At 42.0% G+C, this 20,778-nt stretch overlaps 1 protein-coding gene across 5 annotated transcripts in view; it reads right to left on the reverse strand.

Moving 5' to 3' along the window:
• The window catches only part of plxna1 (plexin A1), a 226,735-nt gene that overhangs the window by 165,393 nt on the left and 40,564 nt on the right, over positions 1–20,778 (reverse strand). For all 5 annotated transcript variants that reach the window (XM_031899707.1, XM_031899706.1, XM_031899704.1 and 2 more), the window contains 1 exon segment: positions 11,095–11,277. In XM_031899707.1, coding sequence (XP_031755567.1) covers positions 11,095–11,277 — 183 coding nt within the window.

Consider the following 20,778-nt stretch of genomic DNA (forward strand, 5'->3'; position numbering starts at 1 on the left):
TAGTTCCTGAGAGGCCTTCTGGGTATTTCCTTTTGATATTTATGGATGCGCTTCCTGTTGTTGATTATTTATGTATTTTTGGATCCAAGAGGAGCTGCTCTCACTGGTATTAAGAAAGCGTCACACACGAAAACCACAGTTCAGAGCAAACACAAAAATCATTGATTTAAGCAACAAAAAAATTAATTACTAAGTATTGTTATTGTAGTCTTGTTATTTCAGAGGTATTTTAATTGTACATTGTGATTAACTTGGTAACTATAAGAGCCAAGACTCACGGAGAGATTAGTCGCGCCACGACAAATCTCCATTGCCCCCACAATGCCATCCCACCGGCTAGCGACTAGAATGTAAATGACTGGTGAGATGGCATACGCTGCGCCGTGATTTGCCGAAGTCGCCAAAGTTTCCTCTCAAAGCAACTTCGGCAAATTGTGGCGCCGTGTATGCCATCCGACCAGTGATTTACATTCTAGCCGGTGGGATGGCATTGCGGGGAGATTAGCCGCCCGTGACAGCGGAGATTTGTCACGGCGCAACTAATCTCCCCGTGTGTCACTGCCCTAAAGGGTACCTGGATTCCTTAAATAAGTGGGGCAATAGAATGACTATAAGATGGTATACCCTAAAAAGGATTATCAAACGGTCAAGGTATTAATTTTAATTATGTTTTTATGCTTTTGCTTTGTCTTTCCGTCTATTGTTTCTGTAACATTAGAAAGGCAAAATCATAGTGGTTGTTGATTTAGGCCTGTTGGTAGGATACCCTAAGGCTTATGGCACCACAGGGAGTTATAACCGCTGCTGCCCTAGGGTGGAATACAATGTCAGTCAGAATATCCCTGTCCCCCTGTCACCCCTCCTAGTAAATTGCACACTGCACAGATTTTTTCCACCACTAGCATTCATGACATTCCCCTTTCCACCATGTTTGCTTTAGCTATTGACCTAAGCCTAGGCAAGAAGTGAATACACATACTCGAACAGCCAGTGTTGTTTGGGTATCATATGCACACACTCATGCCATGTTAGCTTTCTGTCTGAGTGCAATACATGCTGCAGCCATAACCATATAACCAGCAATCTGCTGCCCTCCAAATGTTGCTGAAATCATAGACTGTAAGTGGGATGCAGGGAGTTGCAGCTCAGCAAGGACTAGAGAGCAGCATGTTTGACATCCTTCTCCAAAATGTGGAGGCAATTTTATTTTACTTCCATAAAACAGAATTTAAAGGGACATGTTACCCTAAAACATAAATATAGCAGAAGGCTTATGCAGGCATATATTTAAAGCATCTCTCTTTACAGCCAAATATTCCATTAAGGCTAATGTCACATGAGGCTGATTCTTGGCCTGCAGAAAAATGCAGGCGGAGAATCAGCCCCTCTGCTGGCATCAGCCTCCTACTTTTCCTGCACCCAGAACCAGGTCTGGATTGGGATTCAAAATAGGCCCCGGCATTAAACAGAGGTCCAAAGAACCCCCCACCAGCCCAATAAATAGTGATTGCCCATGGCATCTTACAGCAGCCCCTCTGGCATTTCCCAGAATACACAGATTGGCCATTTTTAAGAGAGCTGACCCACTAATACCTTACACCTTCATAGACACATCAAAAATATGAACATCTTAATATTTTAAGACTAAGAGAGGGATAATAAAGATAAAAAACAAATGTACAACAGCCGTTTAAATGTGTCAAAAAATGAATATCCTCATTGTAACCTGTCCCTTTTCTTTTATCCATCTCACCAGGCAACCTAAACCTAGAGCCCCCATTAGTATTCTGGCAAACTCACACACACCACTTACACTGCAGAGCACGGGCAGCTAGTGGGAAAGCAGTGCTCTCTGGGCTCGGGCAAATCAATAGTACAAGACTGCAGGGGGCGAGGGGAGCAGGCTACTCATGCCCGAGTCAGAAGGGCAGCGTGCTGAGACTGACCACGCTCCAACACACACGTCACGCAGTTCGCTCTGCATGATGCTGCAGCCCAAACAAAAGCAATAGGACAGACAAAGCTAAAAGGAAAATGCACTGCCTATAACCAAGGCTTTATCTATTTATTTTCCTTTAACTAGACTGTAAAACCAGGGAGATCACTCACAACATGCACAAGATTATTCTCTGCAGATCTGCATTGATATTTCTTAAAACTGAAGTGGCCAATTTGTTTGTATCATCTCAGCAACTCTCCATATATCTCAACAGTAGTTTATGTATCTACAAACAATATAGATTGTAAGCTCTACGGGGCAGGGACCTCCTTCATCTTGTGTTTCTGACTCTTATTGCAACTGTACCTTGTATTTATTTCTATTTATTGTTGTACTTTGTATTTATCCATTATCTTTAACCCCCTGTTTATATTAATGTATTCTACTGTACAGCGCTGCGTACATAAGTAGCGCTTTATAAATAAAGATATACATACATACATGGCCTTTACTATGGAAGATGGGGGAAGATTGGGAGAATTCAGATTGCATAGAGCTGCTGTACATGGGGTTTAATAAAGCAGCAAATGCAAAACAATGCTACTAGCACCTAAAATCTGACAGAGAGCTGCAGATCAAAAACATAGTTAAAAAAATAAAGAAAAATGAATATGGTTTGAAACTAGGTATAAATTGTTCATTTTAAGGTGAATATTAGATTCGGGGGCCCACTGAGGCTATAGGCTGACACGCTGCATGAGCATCTCTCTCATCACATGCGCTGTAATATGATGGAGGCCTATAGAGAATATTCTAAGAAGCCTTGATTAGATTTTCCTGAAAGGGGTTGTTTGGCATTTAATAGAAGCTGCTAATGGACAGGGGCTTGGGACAGAACTTTAGATAATTAAATCGAGGTCACGGCCTCCATTGGATTTGCGTGTTTGGAGACAGAAGGGAAATGCCACCGTATGAGAGCCTGCACATATTCACCTTCAACTGCGCCGGCCAACTTGCTCCGTGCACTAGGCAGATTGTGTGACATTTCCAAGGGCCATATTGTCTAAAAATATACCATACAAAGTAGCCCTTGAGTCAGTAAAATATATACATGGCCCACGGGCTGCCAGCTGAATAGCCCTGACCTAGAACATCTGTAGTTAATAATCCAGAGCAGATGCAGTTTCTCCAGAAGCATGGTGCTTTCCTTCACTGCAGCACTGAAGAATCATAAAGAATGCCTTATGCTTAGCAATTTTTTTTAAACTGGTCTGTATTTTTTATAATTTATAGTTATTGACTTATTTTAACACAATATGGGATCCATTATGGGATCCATCCAAAATTCTGCTTCAAAATCATGTTCTTTTTATTGCCAATAATAAAACGGTACCTCGTATTTGATTTTAATTACAATATAATTAATCATTTTTGGGGATAAAATAATCCTATTTGGTTTATTTAATGTTTTAGTTATGGAGATCCAAATTGAAAAACCCCAGGTTCCAAGTGTTCTGGAAAGCAGGTCCCATACCTGTACAGGTATGGGACCCATTATCTAGAATGCTTGGGATCTGGGGTTTTCTGTATAAGGGATCTTTCCGTAATTTGGATCTCTATAACTTAAGTCTGCTAAAAATCATTTAAATATTGAATAAACCCAACGGAATTGTTTTGCCTCCAATAAGAATTAATTATATCTTAGTTGGGATCAAGTACAGGTACTGTTTTATTATTACAGAGAAAAGGGAATCATTTAACCATTAAATAAACCCAATAGGGCTGTTCTGCCCCCAATAAGGGGTAATTATATCTTAGTTGGGATCAAGTACAGGTACTGTTTTATTATTACAGAGAAAAGGGAATCATTTAACCATTAAATAAACCCAATAGGGCTGTTCTGCCCCCAATAAGGGGTAATTATATCTTAGTTGGGATCAAGTACAGGTACTGTTTTATTATTACAGAGAAAAGGGAATCATTTAACCATTAAATAAACCCAATAGGGCTGTTCTGCCCCCAATAAGGGGTAATTATATCTTAGTTGGGATCAAGTACAGGTACTGTTTTATTATTACAGAGAAAAGGGAATCATTTAACTATTAAATAAACCCTATAGGATTGTTTTGCCCCCAATAAGGATTAATTATACCTTAGTTGGGATCAAGTACAAGGTGCTGTTTTATTATTACAGAGAAAAAGGAAATCATTTTTGAAAATTTGAATGATTTGCTTATAATGGAGTCTATGGCAGATGGCCTTTCCGGAATTCTGATCTTTCTGGATAATGGATCCCATACCTGTACTATATTGTTACTTTTTATACTATGTATTCTATTTATGACCTCTCCTATTCATCTTCCAGACCCACATTCAAAGCACTGGCTGCTTGCTAGGGTAAATTGGACAGATAGCTACTGAAATACAAAAAAAAAACCCACAAAAATATTAAAAAAAATAAATTGTAAATGATTTTAGAATATCTCCATTTACATCCTATTAAAAAGTGAACTCAAAGGTAAACTGCGTCTTTAACAGCCAGACAGCTGCAGCGTATAGAAAGCACTTTCCTGTCACTTTACAAGTCACTTAGTCTGGTCATTAAACGGAGCACTTCATAAAGAGGATAATACACTGGGGCTCCTTGTACAGACTAGTAAACAAGTTAAGCCCTAAGCATGGCAAGAAGCTGGCAGAAGCGTTAAACAGCCGGAACAGCAAAGGTCATAGTGGCTGCAAAGTATTTTACATAAATAAATACTCCAAGTCCCTGGGATTACACAGAGAGGTTTGTGAGAGAGGGGGCTACAGATCATACTAGAGGGCACCGAGTGGTCCTGTTGACACTGTTTGCACTGAGATTGTGGCCCCATCTCTAAACAGCTAATACAAGAGCACATTGTTTAGAAAGGTCACTCGTCGACTCTCCAAACCTTAATAAACCCACACTAAAGCACAAGGGCTGGAATTCTCTATTAACTGGCAATATCTAACAGTGATCCTGCAGTGACCCCAAAATCCGATACTAGCCCCTGGAATAAAACAGTCAGGTGGTGCCTAAATTGACCTCCGGTGAGAATCCTAGGGGGCACTGTAGGTAGGTACTTTATAAGCAGTACAGTACCTGTGCTTCCTCTGCCTTGCTAAGTTTCCTTATCTCATTTTAAGCGCTCATTAATGCCACACCAAGGGGTTCGTTTTGGGCAAATGTGCCCAAAAAACTTGTCTGTCAAGTGCAGAAAGAACCCTTGACCTTGATTACAGATACTCTGTTATAGAATCTTAGCCATAAGATATCAGTATTTCATTATACTTTCCTAATGGAAGCACAAAAGTAACATTAAAGGGGTTGTTCACCTGTGTAATTAAGCTTTTAGTATGGTATATACCTTGATATTCTGAGACAACACACAGTTATTTAGCTTTTTGATCCGCAACTTACTAGTTTGAAACTTCAGCAGCTATCCGGTTGCTAGGGTTGAGTACCTTAGCAACGGTTAAATAAAAATAGCAGTAGGAGAGGGTCTGAATGTAAAGATAAGTAATAAGAAAAAATAATAAAATTGTAAGCTCACAGAGCAATAGCTTTTTGCCTGGTGAGATCAGTGGAAAGATGTAGAAGAGGTAATTCAAAAACTATATTAAAAAATAAATAAATAATGAAGGCCAGTTGGAAAGTTGCTAACGGGACATTCTACAACATACTAAAAGTTAACACAAAGGTGAACAACCACTTTAACGTTAGTACTATAAATACATCTGTTTTGCACAAACCCCACCCCAAACTGGCTGCACTTTATCCGCCATACTTTATTTTTCAGGAAACCAATACAAACGTTTGACATTTGATGTGCGTGTCCCTTTAACCAGAGTCATTCCAGGCTGCACTCGGCTTAAGGAAAATAAACAGAAGGAGAAAAGGGGGGAGAGAAATAAAGGGAGGCGCAGACAGACAAAGCATGAGGAACGAGGAGGCAGCCCCACAGGGAGAGAGAGAGGAGCAAGCTGCCCAGTTTCCCATATAAATGTCCTGTTGGCCTCTCTCCAGTCGTTTTCCCAGTCTCTAGTTAGAGACATGACAGCCCCTGGTGATTGATTAATGTCCCAAGCAGCTTAAACGTGTGAAGAGACATTTGTTTAGAACATAATGCCCGCATTATACCCAGGCTGGCTCCGTCCTGGCACCCCACATAATCTTTCAGCAGCCCCGCTGCATGGCCAAGCAGGCAGACGTGTTTACCTGCCTCGGGGAACTGTGTGTTATTCAATCCATACCAAGGAAAGATGCCTACCAGCCCAATAAAACCACCGCAGCCTCATAAACACACAAGTGTAGGGTGTGCCAAGTGTTGGGTGCTGGATTTCTGCTTGTGCAACTGGCTTTCAAAAACTATTTGTTAAGCTGCAATAAAAGGCCAGTGCCTTTGGGCACACAAAGTGGCTCTGGGCATTTTAGGAGAGTTTCATGCCATGATTTAAAAGATGCCCAAACTAACTGCTTCTGTGCATTGAATATATCTTTGGATTTTCCCCATGGCCCTATCAGCACACAGACAGACACATATGTGGAAACATTTTACGGGCACGTCCCCAAAAACATTGCATTTCAAGTAATAAACTTTGCAGGATTTAAATGAAATGGGCCTACAGAGCCACCCACATTAACCCACTGGGGGTCATTTATCAACACTGGGCAAATTTGCCCATGGCAACCGATCGAATTGTTGCATTATTTGCTGGCTGAAAAAAGAAAAAAAGCCAATCGCCCTTCCAAATAAGGGCTGTAATTGGCTGTTGGCACCTGCTTTGAGGCCACTGGGAGCAACATCCAATGGGGGTGGGGAGAAACATGTTGCCCCCGAGTCACTGGTTGGGGATAACTGCCTCAAAGCTTGGAGAACTAAGCAGGGGAGATGAGTGGCATAAAGCTCAGTGGCCCTTTAAGTGCTAGCATTATTAACCCATTTTGTACCCTCGGAGAAATAAAAAACAAGCAATTGATCGGCTCGGTGTCACTTCCCTGCCAATGGAGATTCTCATCTTTCTGCCGACACTGAGTGCCTCTGGAGGTGGCCACAGCCACAGGAGGAGGATGTTACAGCAGCCTCTAAAGGACTATCACATATCTGATGAGGCAGCAACTACCTCTTCCGCCAGAGCCATGGCAGATGCTGGCAGCCGCCCAACACGAGCCGCTGCATCATCAGGGGGGGTCAGAAGAGCAAGCCATCATCCAGCACAAAGTAATTACATGGGGAGAATAGAGACGACTACCTTGCACACAGTGGCTATGGAGTCAACGGCTTCCAGTTATCCCTTCTAAGTATGAAGGTCCAACTTATTGTGTGCACAGAACGTAGGATTCTTTTCATTAATGCATCACAGTAAAGGGCTGCCATATTGTCAAAAAAAAAAAAAAAAAGAAAATCTATCCCTGACCAGTAGATTACAATTGTGCGGAAGCTTACAGAAAATTCCTCAGTAGGAGGAATCAGTTTAGCAGATCGGACTTGCACTTTAAACAAAAAATGGAAAAAAGGGAAATAATATGCAAGCATTCTATAATGTTTATTTATGTGTAATTACATCATGGACCAGACACCCACAGTGACTCAGAGCTGAGCACAAGGACCCTTAAGTCAGCAAGTTTTTTTAAGTTTCTTATATTTGCAGGACACAAGGGTTTACGAGGACATTCTTGGCCATGGCGATGGAAGCAATAGCAGGGGTGGGGGGCAATAAGACACAGGAGAGCTCAGTGTTCCAGAAAAGAAAGACAAGACAAAAGCAATTATCAGATTTCTATACCTCATAATTGAATGTATCAGTCTCTCCCACTCTTTTTCAATTGATCTCACCTTGTCCCCCTCCTTTCCCCCCCACTGCTTAGGTGCACTAAAGGGCTATTAGAAATCTGCTATTTGGAGTTCAATAGCAGCACAAACAGGGGGGAATTGGAGAAATGTAAGAGCCTTCACTGTCACGTTAGATCACTTATTGATCCTGCAGCCACCCTCCCTCCATTCTAAAGACAATACATATACATTATGCTGCCTATGGTACCCACAGAGGATGGACATACATACAGATCAGATGAAGCTCCTCAAGACTGGAGGCTTACAAATTGTGTTCATTGGCACTAACATTTGGAAGCCATTAGCCACAAGCAATTTCTAGAGAGTTATCTGGGGACTGGGACCAAAACAAACCTTCAGACGGCTAAATTCAGGCTTTTTTTGTAATGGCACTACCATACATTGGTTGGTTAACCCAATTCAGGGGAAGAGTTGGCCAGCATTGGCTTAATGCAATGGTACATGGCCAACAGTTGTTCCATAAAGGCAACAATGGCTCAAAAGCTTTTATGCCCATTTACATCATTAGAAATCAAATAATGGGACATGTGATTTGTTGAGACAGGGGTAGTTAAAACACTCATGGACAACACTACTGCCCGGTGTTCTTTAGCCTTAGCAATATAATAGCTGCTGCATTTCCCAAAGTGATAAGTGGGTTCAACTGAACAATTGGGTGGAGCCCTCTCCAACCAGCGAGGAAAAGGGTATTAGAGTCTGTTTTTTTTTTAGTTTTCAGTGCCTGGGAGTAGAGATGATAGACCCTATGCCACTGCAGCATAATAACTGCAGCAAAATCAAGTCATGGCACTGTGGAAGACATTGCTCTAATAATATCCTGCAAGCAATGCAAGAAGGGTGCTGTCTGGATGAGACCACACAAGGCCTTCCAAGGTGCTACTCTCCTAAATTCCTATGCTGAACCCCCAAATGAGCTTTGTCTTCCCTCTCCCCTGCTGAGCCATCCCCAGCATGAAGAGGAGAGGAAGGGGTCGGACAATTATTTCCATCCTCAGTGTGCATTCCTAAAGCCTCTCTCAGCTGGGTTAAATGCCAGATCTATATTGAGACTCTGCCTTCCTGCTATGCGCAGGCTTCCTGGCGATAAGCTGCACACATGTGCCGGAGACGCCTCAGCCCCACGCCTGATTCGCTGCTGGACGCCTTAACCCCGTCACCACTCTTTCCAAACATCCAAGACATCAATTTGGGATATAAAGTTGCTTTTTTTTTTTTTCTCTCTAACCAAGGGTGACAATGTAAAGGTATGGGATCCGTTACCTGGAAACCTCCAGAAAGTTCTGAATTATGGAAAGGCCATCTCCCATAGACTCCATTATAATCAAATAATTAGAACTTATAAAAATGATTTTATTTATATCTGTAATAATAAAATAGTACCTTGTACTTGATCCCAAAAAAGATATAACTAATCCTTACTGGGGGGCAAAACAATCCTATTGGGTTTAATGAATGTTTATATGATTTTTAGTAGGTATGGAGGTTCAAATAACAGAAAGATTCCTTATCTGAAAAGGCCCAGGTCCCAAGCATTCTGGATAATGGGTACCATATACCTGTATTTTGTTCATATTCAGCAGCACCTAGGATAGCATCATATTCTGAATAGCAGTTATCCAGGGAGAGCCTTATGTACTCAAACAAAGCCAATTTGGGATGCCTACCTCTACTCTCTATTCAGATATATTTAGAACTAGTAGATGATAAGATGTAGAATATAAAATGCAGTGGAACAGAAGAAACAGTTTTGTTACATTGCAACAGTGTCAGTGTAATGGGATCAAAGGAAACACACAACATAGACAAATCATTTCAGGAAATCCATCCACACCCTGAAATGCCTTTGCAACATCAGAAACATAGCAACAGGGGTCTCAGCAGGTCATGATGGCAACGGAACTGCCTAAATCTAGACTACTACCATTGTAACGTCACACCCTGCCCTGCTGGTGAGTCAGAGTAGACACTGGAATTTTATAACTAATGCATCTAATGCATCTAATGCACACAAGCATATCTTCCCCTGGGTAACAAAGAGCAGGGGGGCATGAACCACAAGCAAGCTATTGGCTTGAGGGCTGCAGGTAGAGCAGATTGTTTCATTATGTCACTATAGTTGGGATGGATAATGTACAAAATTTATAGTTATCCAATGAGAATATGGAGCTGGGGAAGCTGTATGCAAGAGTATCCTCATCCTGCACTCTCACTAATAGCATTCCCTTGAAATACAAACATTTTTGAAGAATTACCTTTTTTACTTTTTTATTTGTATACCAGGACTGTCTAATGAGCAAGCAATATGGCAGCTCCTACTAATACATATAAAAACACAGAGAATGCATGTTTTGCTCAGATAAGCTGTACCATCCATCTGGGTGTATCAAAGGAATAAACTCCTACATAGAGCAGAATTTTTACTGGGACATCTTCCACTTTACCTAGAACTAATCACTCTATTCAGAGCGTTCGTGGGTTCACTAATATTCTCTGTGGGAAAGGGGTGTATTTGCAAAACCAGAGACAGAATAATCCACAGACAAGTGAACAAAAAGGGTTGTCAGCTTTTTTTCTTTTTTTTAACTTTTTTCCCCTTTTTTTTTTTTTTAGCAGGAGTGATAAATGTATTGTTCTGCCGAGCCCACACCTGTCAGGGGAAGAATGAGAAGTGACAGGCGGTGTCTTCAGCGATGGCTTTGCCGTTACATCCCACATCTGATTAGCGGAAACGCCATGTGTCATTCACCTCAAATCTTGACATTTTTGTATGGATATTTTTGGGGGATATGTCAGAATACTAAAAAGCATATTTAGAAATAACTAGACAGGGTAACTACTGACGGTGATACAGTAAGACAGATTAACCAACAGAATGGCTGCACAAGGGCACAATAAATGCACGCACAACTTTACTTTCAGTGCTGCCATATTGGCTAACACACAAAGCCAAAGAACATTTTTGGTATTTGCCAGCCTCCACCGAGGGGTAAACACATTTTTTCAAGGAGAAATAATAGTCCATAAACGCCAGTCACAAACAACAACTTCAAGCATCCACAGCTAGAGATTAATTGTAAATGCTCAATATTCTCCTTAATATCATATAATGAATGAAACTGGGGCAACTGTGACACCACTGAAAGGTAAGCATTGGCAGGACATGGATCTAGAACCATCAGCAGAGCAGCCACCATATAAACAAAGCAACCCCTAATAGTAATCCCCAACACAGATATCATGGAGGGTTCCCCAATGGGAATGTGCAACACTGCCCCTTACCTTTTTCATTCGGCCACTGCGGGTTCCAGCAAACACAACCGTGTGTCCCCGATAATCATAGGCAGCTACTGAGGTCATTCCATCTTCTTTGTCCAGGAACAGCGGTGTCCCTTCTATGGTGACTGTCCCTCCAAGTGGCTGGTTAAAATCCTGTCCACAGAAATTGTCGTCAATCTGCAGAGGCTGTGAGGGAACAGAGAAGACAGAAGTTTAGAAAATTTTTATAAAGTATTACTGATAGGTAATATTAGGTAATATTCCGCAGCAGTCAGCATTCAGTATGTCAGTGCTGCCCCTATGGGCAGTTGAGGTCGCCAAATAAGCAAACCTTTTCCCGATATGCACACCTAAGGTGCCAAACGACTGCATCACAACAGGGATAAAGGGCCATTGAGGAGAGGACCACATCAACGAGCCCTTGTGGTCCTTGATCCAACAGGAAAAATAAACCTGAGCGATTGACTGCCCATTTTTCAGCCAGACATTGGTCAGGTAGGCCTGTCAGAGGACCCCATACATGGGCAAAAAAGTTGTCATGTCGACAGCTTAAATCTGCCTGTGTATGGACACCTTAAGTACCTTGCAAACAACTGTCCTGAGAAAAAGGATAATCAAAACACACGATAAAAATCAAGTTACACATTTATTGATATATGTGGGTGCATTCCTTTACCAGTTTCAAAATTCATAACTGATCTGGTTGTCTCATTGTGCTGGATAACCATGGATCAGCACATAAGCCTCTCTGACAATGAACATGGCGTATCATCTCTTCCACAGAGCACATTTTGGTTTTTTTGTTTTTTTTTTTTTTTTTTTTTTACTTACAAAGCATCAACATGCAGCTGTACAATTAGGAGCAATGCATAGAACAGATAAGCGTCATTAAAAAGGCAATTTAATTGATCTATAAAAGGAGATAAAGGCAATAAGTGAATGTTTTCCGTCTCAATGGGAAACCGCTACCAAATAGGAAAGCAGATTTCAAATTTGTTAGGTTCTGTTTCATTACATTGCCATCCTGCACATTTTTTTTTTAAGAAACAATTTTATCTGGATCAGCATCAGCTCAATTTTAACAAAAACTACTCTGCTCTTTGTTTGCTTTTATTGGCCTGGGCATGACTGGGGCTGGGTAATGCTGGCCTCATGGAGGCAGATCTGTCTCAGGGGTGACTGTTCGGGGCAGTTGCAGGTATAGAGGGATGTAAGTCAACAGTAGCAATTTATATTAGTTTCCACTTTCAGTCCTTCAATACAACTCCCAGCACCTCAAAAGCCTAGGTTGCACATTTCCAATTCTCCAAAAAGGATACAGCTGCTACTAGAGCTGGGCGGTATGACCAAAAATTTATATCACGGTATTTTTCAAAATTATATCGGTGTCACGGTATTTGACGGTATTTTTTTTTTCCATGCATGATTAGGTGTTAACCCCATTTCCTAATAAATTAGAGAATAATTACTGCAGTATTGAAAATCAGTCGTAAGGTAAATCCGGCAGGCTTAGTTTCCCAGGCAAGGCCGCAGACAACATAGCACAGGAGGAGGCGTTTGATAGCTTTAAATACCCCCCACGCATGCGCAGAACCGGCGCCGTCAGCGCGTCGCGGACGTGCACGCTTTGACATGTACGTGCGCAACTGGACATGCGTGCGCAACGTCCTGCGGACAACGGGACGCGCGCGCACACGCACGAGACTGGGCCGCACGGGTGAGTACCCCGACACCCCGGTATTGCGGTATCTGAAAAATGAATATAGTTTTAAAAAAAAAACACCGGTATTCGGTATTAAACGGTATATCGCCCAGCCCTAGCTGCTACATGTGTTTATGTGAGTGTATATAGTGAATAATGTACCCCCCTATTGTAAAATATAAGGATATTAAAAGTCACCACGGGATTCCATGAGCATATAAATGTACAAGGGTTTTATACAGGTCAAGGAACTGTGGAAGACTTCTAATATCCTTGTGTTTTACAAAAGGGGGTATATTATTATTATACCATAATACACAAATTTTAGTGAGCAATTTGACACAACATACATTACTGAGCACCAACTATAACTCATGTCATCATGGGTCATATATATTAATATACATTTTTACTTTATTAAATTATACCAAATATATATATAATATAGTGCTTAAATTAATTACTTAAGTCTTAAGGCTGGAGACGTACCCTAAATCAAATATAATTTATGATGAGTTAAGATACATAGTTGTAGAAAATATACAAAATATACTTAGGAGAAATATTTATTCAGCGAATATCATACTGTGTTGCCAAGGACAACTACATAAAATTATAATAAAAATACGGCAATGGTTATTGCGGCCGTCAGCTCCCGCCGTTTTAGTAGAAGCAAGGTAATTTATATAATCGTTTAAAGGCAGGCCCCATAAAGGACATCCTGCGCAGGACTATCCTGCCTAAAGAAGGATGTTTGGCCACCCTTATGGATGCCACCTTTCTTTTAAGGCCAGTGGGGGGGTGGGAACAAAAGGGGGGACGGGCTGTGATAGTGTAGTGACATCATAGCAGGGCTATGACACATGACAGCCAGAGGACTGGAGCAATCCGGGAAGAAAAAGGTAAGTTTGGGGTGATTTGGGGTTTTCTTAAGAGTTTTACAAATTTACCAGCAACTACATTGCTGGTAAATTTGTAATACCAGCCCCGGTCTGGCCAGGGGGCAAACCTAGGTACCCTACAAAAGCCAAATGCTGGTAGTCCAACAACTGAAAGACTATAGGTTGTGAAGTCCTATTTTTATTATCCTAATGGCAGCCTAGCCCGTGCAACACTGTTGGAAAGTTTCCACAAACGAGTGCTTGCAATAAATTTACCCATTGCCAACATGACAGTAATCTGCCTGGTTAGGTCTTTGCAGTACCACGTACTGCTCCATATAAATAAAAAAGCACACGTTGGTGCCGGAGGGAGCTAAGGCGCATTTAGTGGTTGGGGAAAGTGGGAATGCCTTTCATATTATGAGCCCTGAAACTGGTACATAGAGTGTGCATTGTAACGTCCCTTCCCAGTGCTGATACTAAGGGATTCTTACTAAAGGGTTGAAATTGGAACGGCTTCCTCATTCCCTTCCCTTCCACCACAGGAACTCTTCCAATACTCTCCAGCTGCTCTGCCACAGGCCTTGGCTACTATTTATCATGGCTGCCACAGAGATGCCAGGCTCCGCCCCGAGGCCTGTGTATTCAGTCAGGCTCTCACACAGGCTCTTGGTGGGTGCAGCTGGAAATAGGGAGTCGGCGAAAACGCTTTAGGCAGAAATATCAGCTTCTGAGGCCAGAACCACAAACACAAGTCTGATATTATCCTGGCATCTGTGAGGTTAAAAGCTCAGCTCCAGTCAAAAAGATTGAAGATTTTACACAAAATCCTTAAACTTGAAGGCTAAATACTCAAACAAGGACAGAGGGGTCCAAACTAAAGCATTACACATACCAGTGGCAAGGATGGGTTAAATTAAGTCAGTTTAAGTTCTGTGTATGGCTATAGTCGCTGCTCTAAGACGCACCTCAATTTGCAATGCAGATAAGCGGCACGCTGCAGGCAGGCTGGTAATAATCTAGGCATCCATCTTGCCATTAAGTGCTCTGCTGACTGTATTAATACTAGGCCACCGGTGGGAAGGCCTTTGGGAGACTGGTACTATAAATCACCCCTCTCTCACCCTGCATGCACTAAGGAAACCCGGGTTATGGGGATAATACATTGGACATGTGACAGTCCACACACAATGCCAGTAAACACACATTACCATTAGGAACACCTAGAAGTGAAAGCTCACAAGTTAATTGGTTGTTATGGGATAATGCAATGGTACAAAATTAGAGGTTTATTGCCTTTTCCCCTTAATACTGGGCAGTGATGTGCAGCTCTAGGCCCCAATAATGGCACCCAGCACCCAAAACAGCCCCCTGCCACCTCCCACTGACGTGAATGGGGAATGCCTGAAAACACCTTGTGCACCATTAGCCTCAGAGTATCCTTTCTTGATTATTTGCAAGCTCATTGCAGATTAATTTTCCCTAGATCACCCTAATATACAGTTTAGGAATAATAGAAGCCCTATGCAGGCGGGGGCACTGTACAACTGAACAGACAAAGCCATACACACACGCACAGGCATGTCATTAAGAGGACCCTCAATTTCACCGTTATCATACAGTTTATAAATAAGGTGGCAGGCACAGATATCTATATAATTCTGTGTATAATGAGATAAATGAGCAGTATGCAAGCTCTGGCGCTACGAGAGACTGGGCACAATCCTGCACGAGGATTCCGAGCGAGGAGTTAATATTCTGCGCCGTTCCAGCTACAGCAGAGCCTCCGAGCGACACAAGCTCATCCAGTCGCTGTTAAAAGGGGATGGCAGAAATGGAGTTGGGAGCTGGGAGATGCTGTGAACCGTGAAATCACTTTATATCACCGCCACCAAGGGATGATAGATGTTGCCACAACAACCACAGTCTCCCGTCTACCCCCCTCTGGCTGGCAGATCAAAGGGTCTGGGCAATGGAACAGCATGACAGGGCAACTGAGAGACTGGGCAACTTGGGGGGGGGGGGGGGGGGCTAATGCTAAATGCTCACAAGAAGCAAACTTGATGCTTGTTCTGCCTTGCTGCACTATGAAAAGCAGGTGGCCCAGGGGATTCATGTAATAAAAAGTGCTCTGAGTATATAAGAGGGGGGTCAGATAAGTCAGTAGATGGGTCAGTAGATAAAGGCATCCTAGACATTTTACAAATTTGGGATTGTGAAATTCATATTTAGGAAAAAATCCTACTACTAGGCATCTTCACAATATAAAGCACTGCAAATTTTCAGTATTTTCTTTGACCAAATCTGCCATGGAAAGCAATATATAACTTGTCCCTTTCTATTCTCTGCCCTGGCGGTTGTGACTTTAAAAAATGCAGCAGAAGCCAGCTGCTCACCATCCTTTGGCAGAAGCATACACGGCTACTACCTTGTTTCAAAAGACAGAACCAGCGGTGCCGAAAGGGATAAACAAGTACTGCTTTCATTTTTAATTCATTTACAAATAACACAGAAATAAATTAATACATACTGGAAAGCCGCTTAGGATTACAATTTTTATTCATTAAAAAAAAATTTAATTCATTACAAAAATGGACATTTTTTGGCAATGCACTCTGCGATTCTGCATATCGACGCCCGAGCAGTAAGCTGGAGGCGGCCTATTTTATGCGAGGGAATATTTTATAGGGGAGTGTGCGGCAAATTACATTCCTGTGCTGGCCTGTTTGGCTGCCAAGATATTTAGGTCCCCAGCAAGGAGAAAATGAAAAGTGCAATGGGATCACTGGAATGTAACCAGTAGAGTTATTTAACTCTGGCAGAGCTTCCCACCTTGCAGCCTGTGAGCCAGAGTGAAATCCCATCACCTGCTCGGCGCAGGCAGTCGGCAGGCCAATTTGCGTCGCTACTGACTGCTGAATATGCAATAGGATAAAAACCGCCACAGCGGCTGCTGTTATTTACTACTCTCTGCTTTGTCTCAACAAACTCTCTGGGAAATGACAAATACAGCTGCACACCCGCGAAAAAGCCTCCACAGCAGTGAGCGCTTCCTCGCCGTCAATAAATAATTACACTGACAATTAGCTCATTAACATCAAACCGCCTCGTTAGGGATTTTCTAGCTAAACATTCCTACTGATGCCTTACTGTCTAGGTTAGAGAATACGGTGGGTTAGGAGATGCCGGTGAGTGAGGAAATAATACACAACAAATGTTACAGGGGATAAAAAAAAGTTGCCTGCCTGATTAGCCTCCTAATGATGGGGGGCAGGGATTGTGTTAGTTCAGAAAGGCTACTGGTAGAAATGGTTAAATCCCAGGACAAGTATTAATTCATATGAATAATGACCTAAAAATGATGAAATTTAATAATCTCTGTTTAGAGAAAGGCAGAGCTGTAATATAGACAGGGATTGTTCACATAAATCCCTTTCCCCACAAAGCTTACATGTGTATGGGTCCAAAATGGCTGCTTAGCCAAGAAACATCTAGCCGGAGATCAGCCAGTTATGGCTGAAAACCCTATTGGGCAAGGACTCCTCTCCCAACTGGTTGGCGAAGGGCAATGTTATGATCCAGTAACAGCGCCATGGTCTAAAGAGGACAAACCAGGTAAAGATCTTATCAGTTGGACTATCTTTAAATTTAAAGAAAACTAATCTCAACCTAATCAGAATGTATTTGGACTCCAGAGTACCCAAAGGAAACACACAGAAGATGATCAGAACCCCTCCCAAACAGTGTCCTGGTCAGTATCAATCCCAAGACCCAACCACTGCTTGGTATCTTTTGAAATGTGCTTTGATAAACGCATACACTACCTATTACAGGTATGGGACCCGTTATCCAGCATGCTCGGGACCTGGCATTTTCCGAATAAGGGCTCTTTCCGTAATTTGGATCTCCATATAGTAAGGCTACTAAAAACAATCACTTAAATATTAAATGAACACCATAGGATTGTTTTGCCTCCAGTAACGATTAATTATAAATAATCTAAGTTGGGATGAAGTACAAAGTGCTGATTTATTATTTCAGAGAAAAGGGTGATTTTTATTATTACAGAGAACAATTCAAATAGTTTGATTAAAATGGAGTCTATAGAAGATGGTCTTCCTGTAACTTGGAGCTTTCCGTATAACAGGTTTACGGATAACTGATCCTATGCCCATACAAGGATCCCTATGTAGGCACACATGTATAAATATTTATAATACACAAGAGTAATAAATATCCTGTGATTTTTATACCCATTTTTGTAAAATAAAAAGCTTTTAAATAGACAAGGTAACTTATAGTATTCTTATATTTTACAGTTGGGGGTACATTATTCCCCATATAAATGATACCTAATGATGTCATAATTTATAATTGGTGCTTAGTGATCTAATTTGTGTCACATGATAACGTGACCTCAGAGTTCCATGACCTGTATAATAAAAGCACTCTGCCTTCGGCCTCATCCCTTTATATGGCCATGGAACTCCTTATATTTTACAATAGGGGGTACAGAATTCACTGTATTATTTTGACAGCACAACTCAAGGCAGAATTGAATCTTTGAAGGCAAAACCCACTTAGCTATGAGAAATGTTTATAAAGTACAAATCGCATGCTCTTATATCAGAACTAGCGAAGAAAAGAACTAGTGGGCCCCAGGGCGGCCAGTAACACAATGGAATGTTGCTATATTTGCAAAGCTGATTTTAACAATCTGTTTTCAACACTCAGTGTGATATTTAGAAAAAAAAGATAGAGAAAGAGAGAAAAGAATGGTGGCTAACTGGCATTTATAGTATGAAGACAAGTGTGGCATAGACAGAAGGACTGCCTAAATATAGATGTGAGACAAGAGTGTGAGCAGAAACCTGGGGTAAAGGTGTGAAAAATGCAAGTTGTTCCTCTTCGATTGTTACATACTAAAGTAGATAGCAGCACAGTGCCCACATACTACATACATGCATTTTTATAGGAGTAGCACGGGTCAGTAGCACCCAGATTCCTCATTTAGAAAACGTGACAATAAACACTGTACAAATCCATGTTATTGGCTACAAATAAACACTAGCTCCATTCACACATCCTTGGTGTGGTCCTGACTGATCATTGTGCTACATAGTGTGGCCTGGCTCACTTACTGCTCTCTCAGGGGTCTTCCTAAGCATTGCTACATAGTGTGGCCTGGCTCACTTACTGCTCTCACAGGGGTCTTCCTAAGCATTGCTACATAGTGTGGCCTGGCTCACTTACTGCTCTCACAGGGGTCTTCCTAAGCATTGCTACATAGTGTGGCCTGGCTCACTTACTGTTCTGCTCTCTCAGAGGTCTTACAAATGTATGTAAGTACCATCAAGGACCTTCTTGTGATATGCTACAAAGTCTGGACTGGCTCACTTACTTCTGTTTAAGGCTATTAGGGCCCTCCCTATACATACACCTTCTGTAGCCTAGCTCACTTGCTGTTCTATCAGAGATGTTCCGGTGGAATGTCCCTACAGCCCACAGCATCCCTGCCAAACCCGCTGCCACTTCTGGTTAAACAACAGCTGGAGAGTCACAGAGCAGACATTTGTGCACTATATAGGATTATAGAGTGAAGCCCGCCACATGGAAATTGCACATCTAATCGCATGAGAATAGAAGGCAGCCGCTGTGAGCGTGTGCAAATCAGCGGCATAATCACGCGTGGCTAGCTGTTCTGTTTCCATGAGCAAATACTTGTGAGCAGACAGGGCTGCAATTTGCCTGCATTAATGCCGGGGGAATGGAGCTCAGAGCCAAAAATACATAATGGTAACTGCTGTCCAAAGCACAATGCAATTTACATAACATTATATGGCCTTCTTATTCATAAAGGATACTGTACTAGGGAAACAAACATGAAGCACTAAGGCTGAAGCCACATGTGCCATTTTCTAAATACACTGGCAGGAAGCACCTACCGGCCACCAAAGGCTTCATAGGGAGCAACTAGACACCAATAACACAACCCAAACCCAAACATCATTAGAGCTCAAGCTCCCCTTGAAGGTCCAACCATTAGTCAAACACCATATTTAGAAGACTAAATACATATTTACCATTAATCTTACCATAACCGCTCTATGACCTTTGCTTTGTAAGGGGTATCTAGGAGAGCAAATAGCCAGTCTTTCAGTCGTATCTAGGCAAGCATATCTGCCCCTAACTGGCTTTCAAGCTGACTGCCCCGTCAATGCTCAAAGCCCCCTAGATTGCCATGCACATAGTTTGGGACTGACCGTTTTGTTCAGGCTGTTCATAATGTGTTTGTATGTATTTGGGCAACTGCACATGGTAGTCTAGATGCCACTTTAAATCAGAGGCTCCCTGATGGCTCCTCACTTGCGTACAATTCCTGCTTAGCTAATTTCCCCGAGGGTGAGCCCGCTGAGTGACAACATAAAGTTAATAAATGATAATTAGCACCAGGAGACAGAACACCACACGGCTTTCAGTAAATCCCTCAAACCTCACTAATGATGGCCTAGCAGGGGAGGCTTAATCCCATCTCTGTGCCCGCATGTACCTTCCCCACTGACTGGTCATGGGGTCCTCACTAACCTAAACAATCCATACTCATTCCAACTGGAGAAAATAAAATACTGGCAATGGCACAATCTAGATACGGCATTCTCCCTGTTGTCTCCTGATTATTGGGCACCGGGACACATTCATTGGCACCTAAGGATGCAATTTCAGAAACATCTAAGTCACTGAGCAGCCGTGCAGATGTACAGAAAAGCAGCTCTAAAGGTCTGGACCCCATTATCTGTATATGCTCAGCGTTCTTTCTGGCTCCTGTGTCCAACGTCAGTCATACGCCCAGAGTATAAACCAATCAGAACTCTAAAATGGGCCCACACTGAGCTGCCAATTCATAACTTATCTACAAATGTAAATATCTTTTTTCCTATCTAAATGAGGATTCCAAATTACCTACATGCCAAAGAGTAACCAGTGTAAAGCCTTTTTATACCATGTTCAACATTGTCAGCCCTGGCATACTTCCACCCATGCCATCTCATCCTTTCAGGGCTTCTTCCCATTCAAAACATATAAAGTACCTCCTGTGTCCTCCAT

Source organism: Xenopus tropicalis, chromosome 4, assembly GCF_000004195.4.
Source record: "Xenopus tropicalis strain Nigerian chromosome 4, UCB_Xtro_10.0, whole genome shotgun sequence".
Lineage (NCBI taxonomy): Eukaryota > Metazoa > Chordata > Amphibia > Anura > Pipidae > Xenopus > Xenopus tropicalis.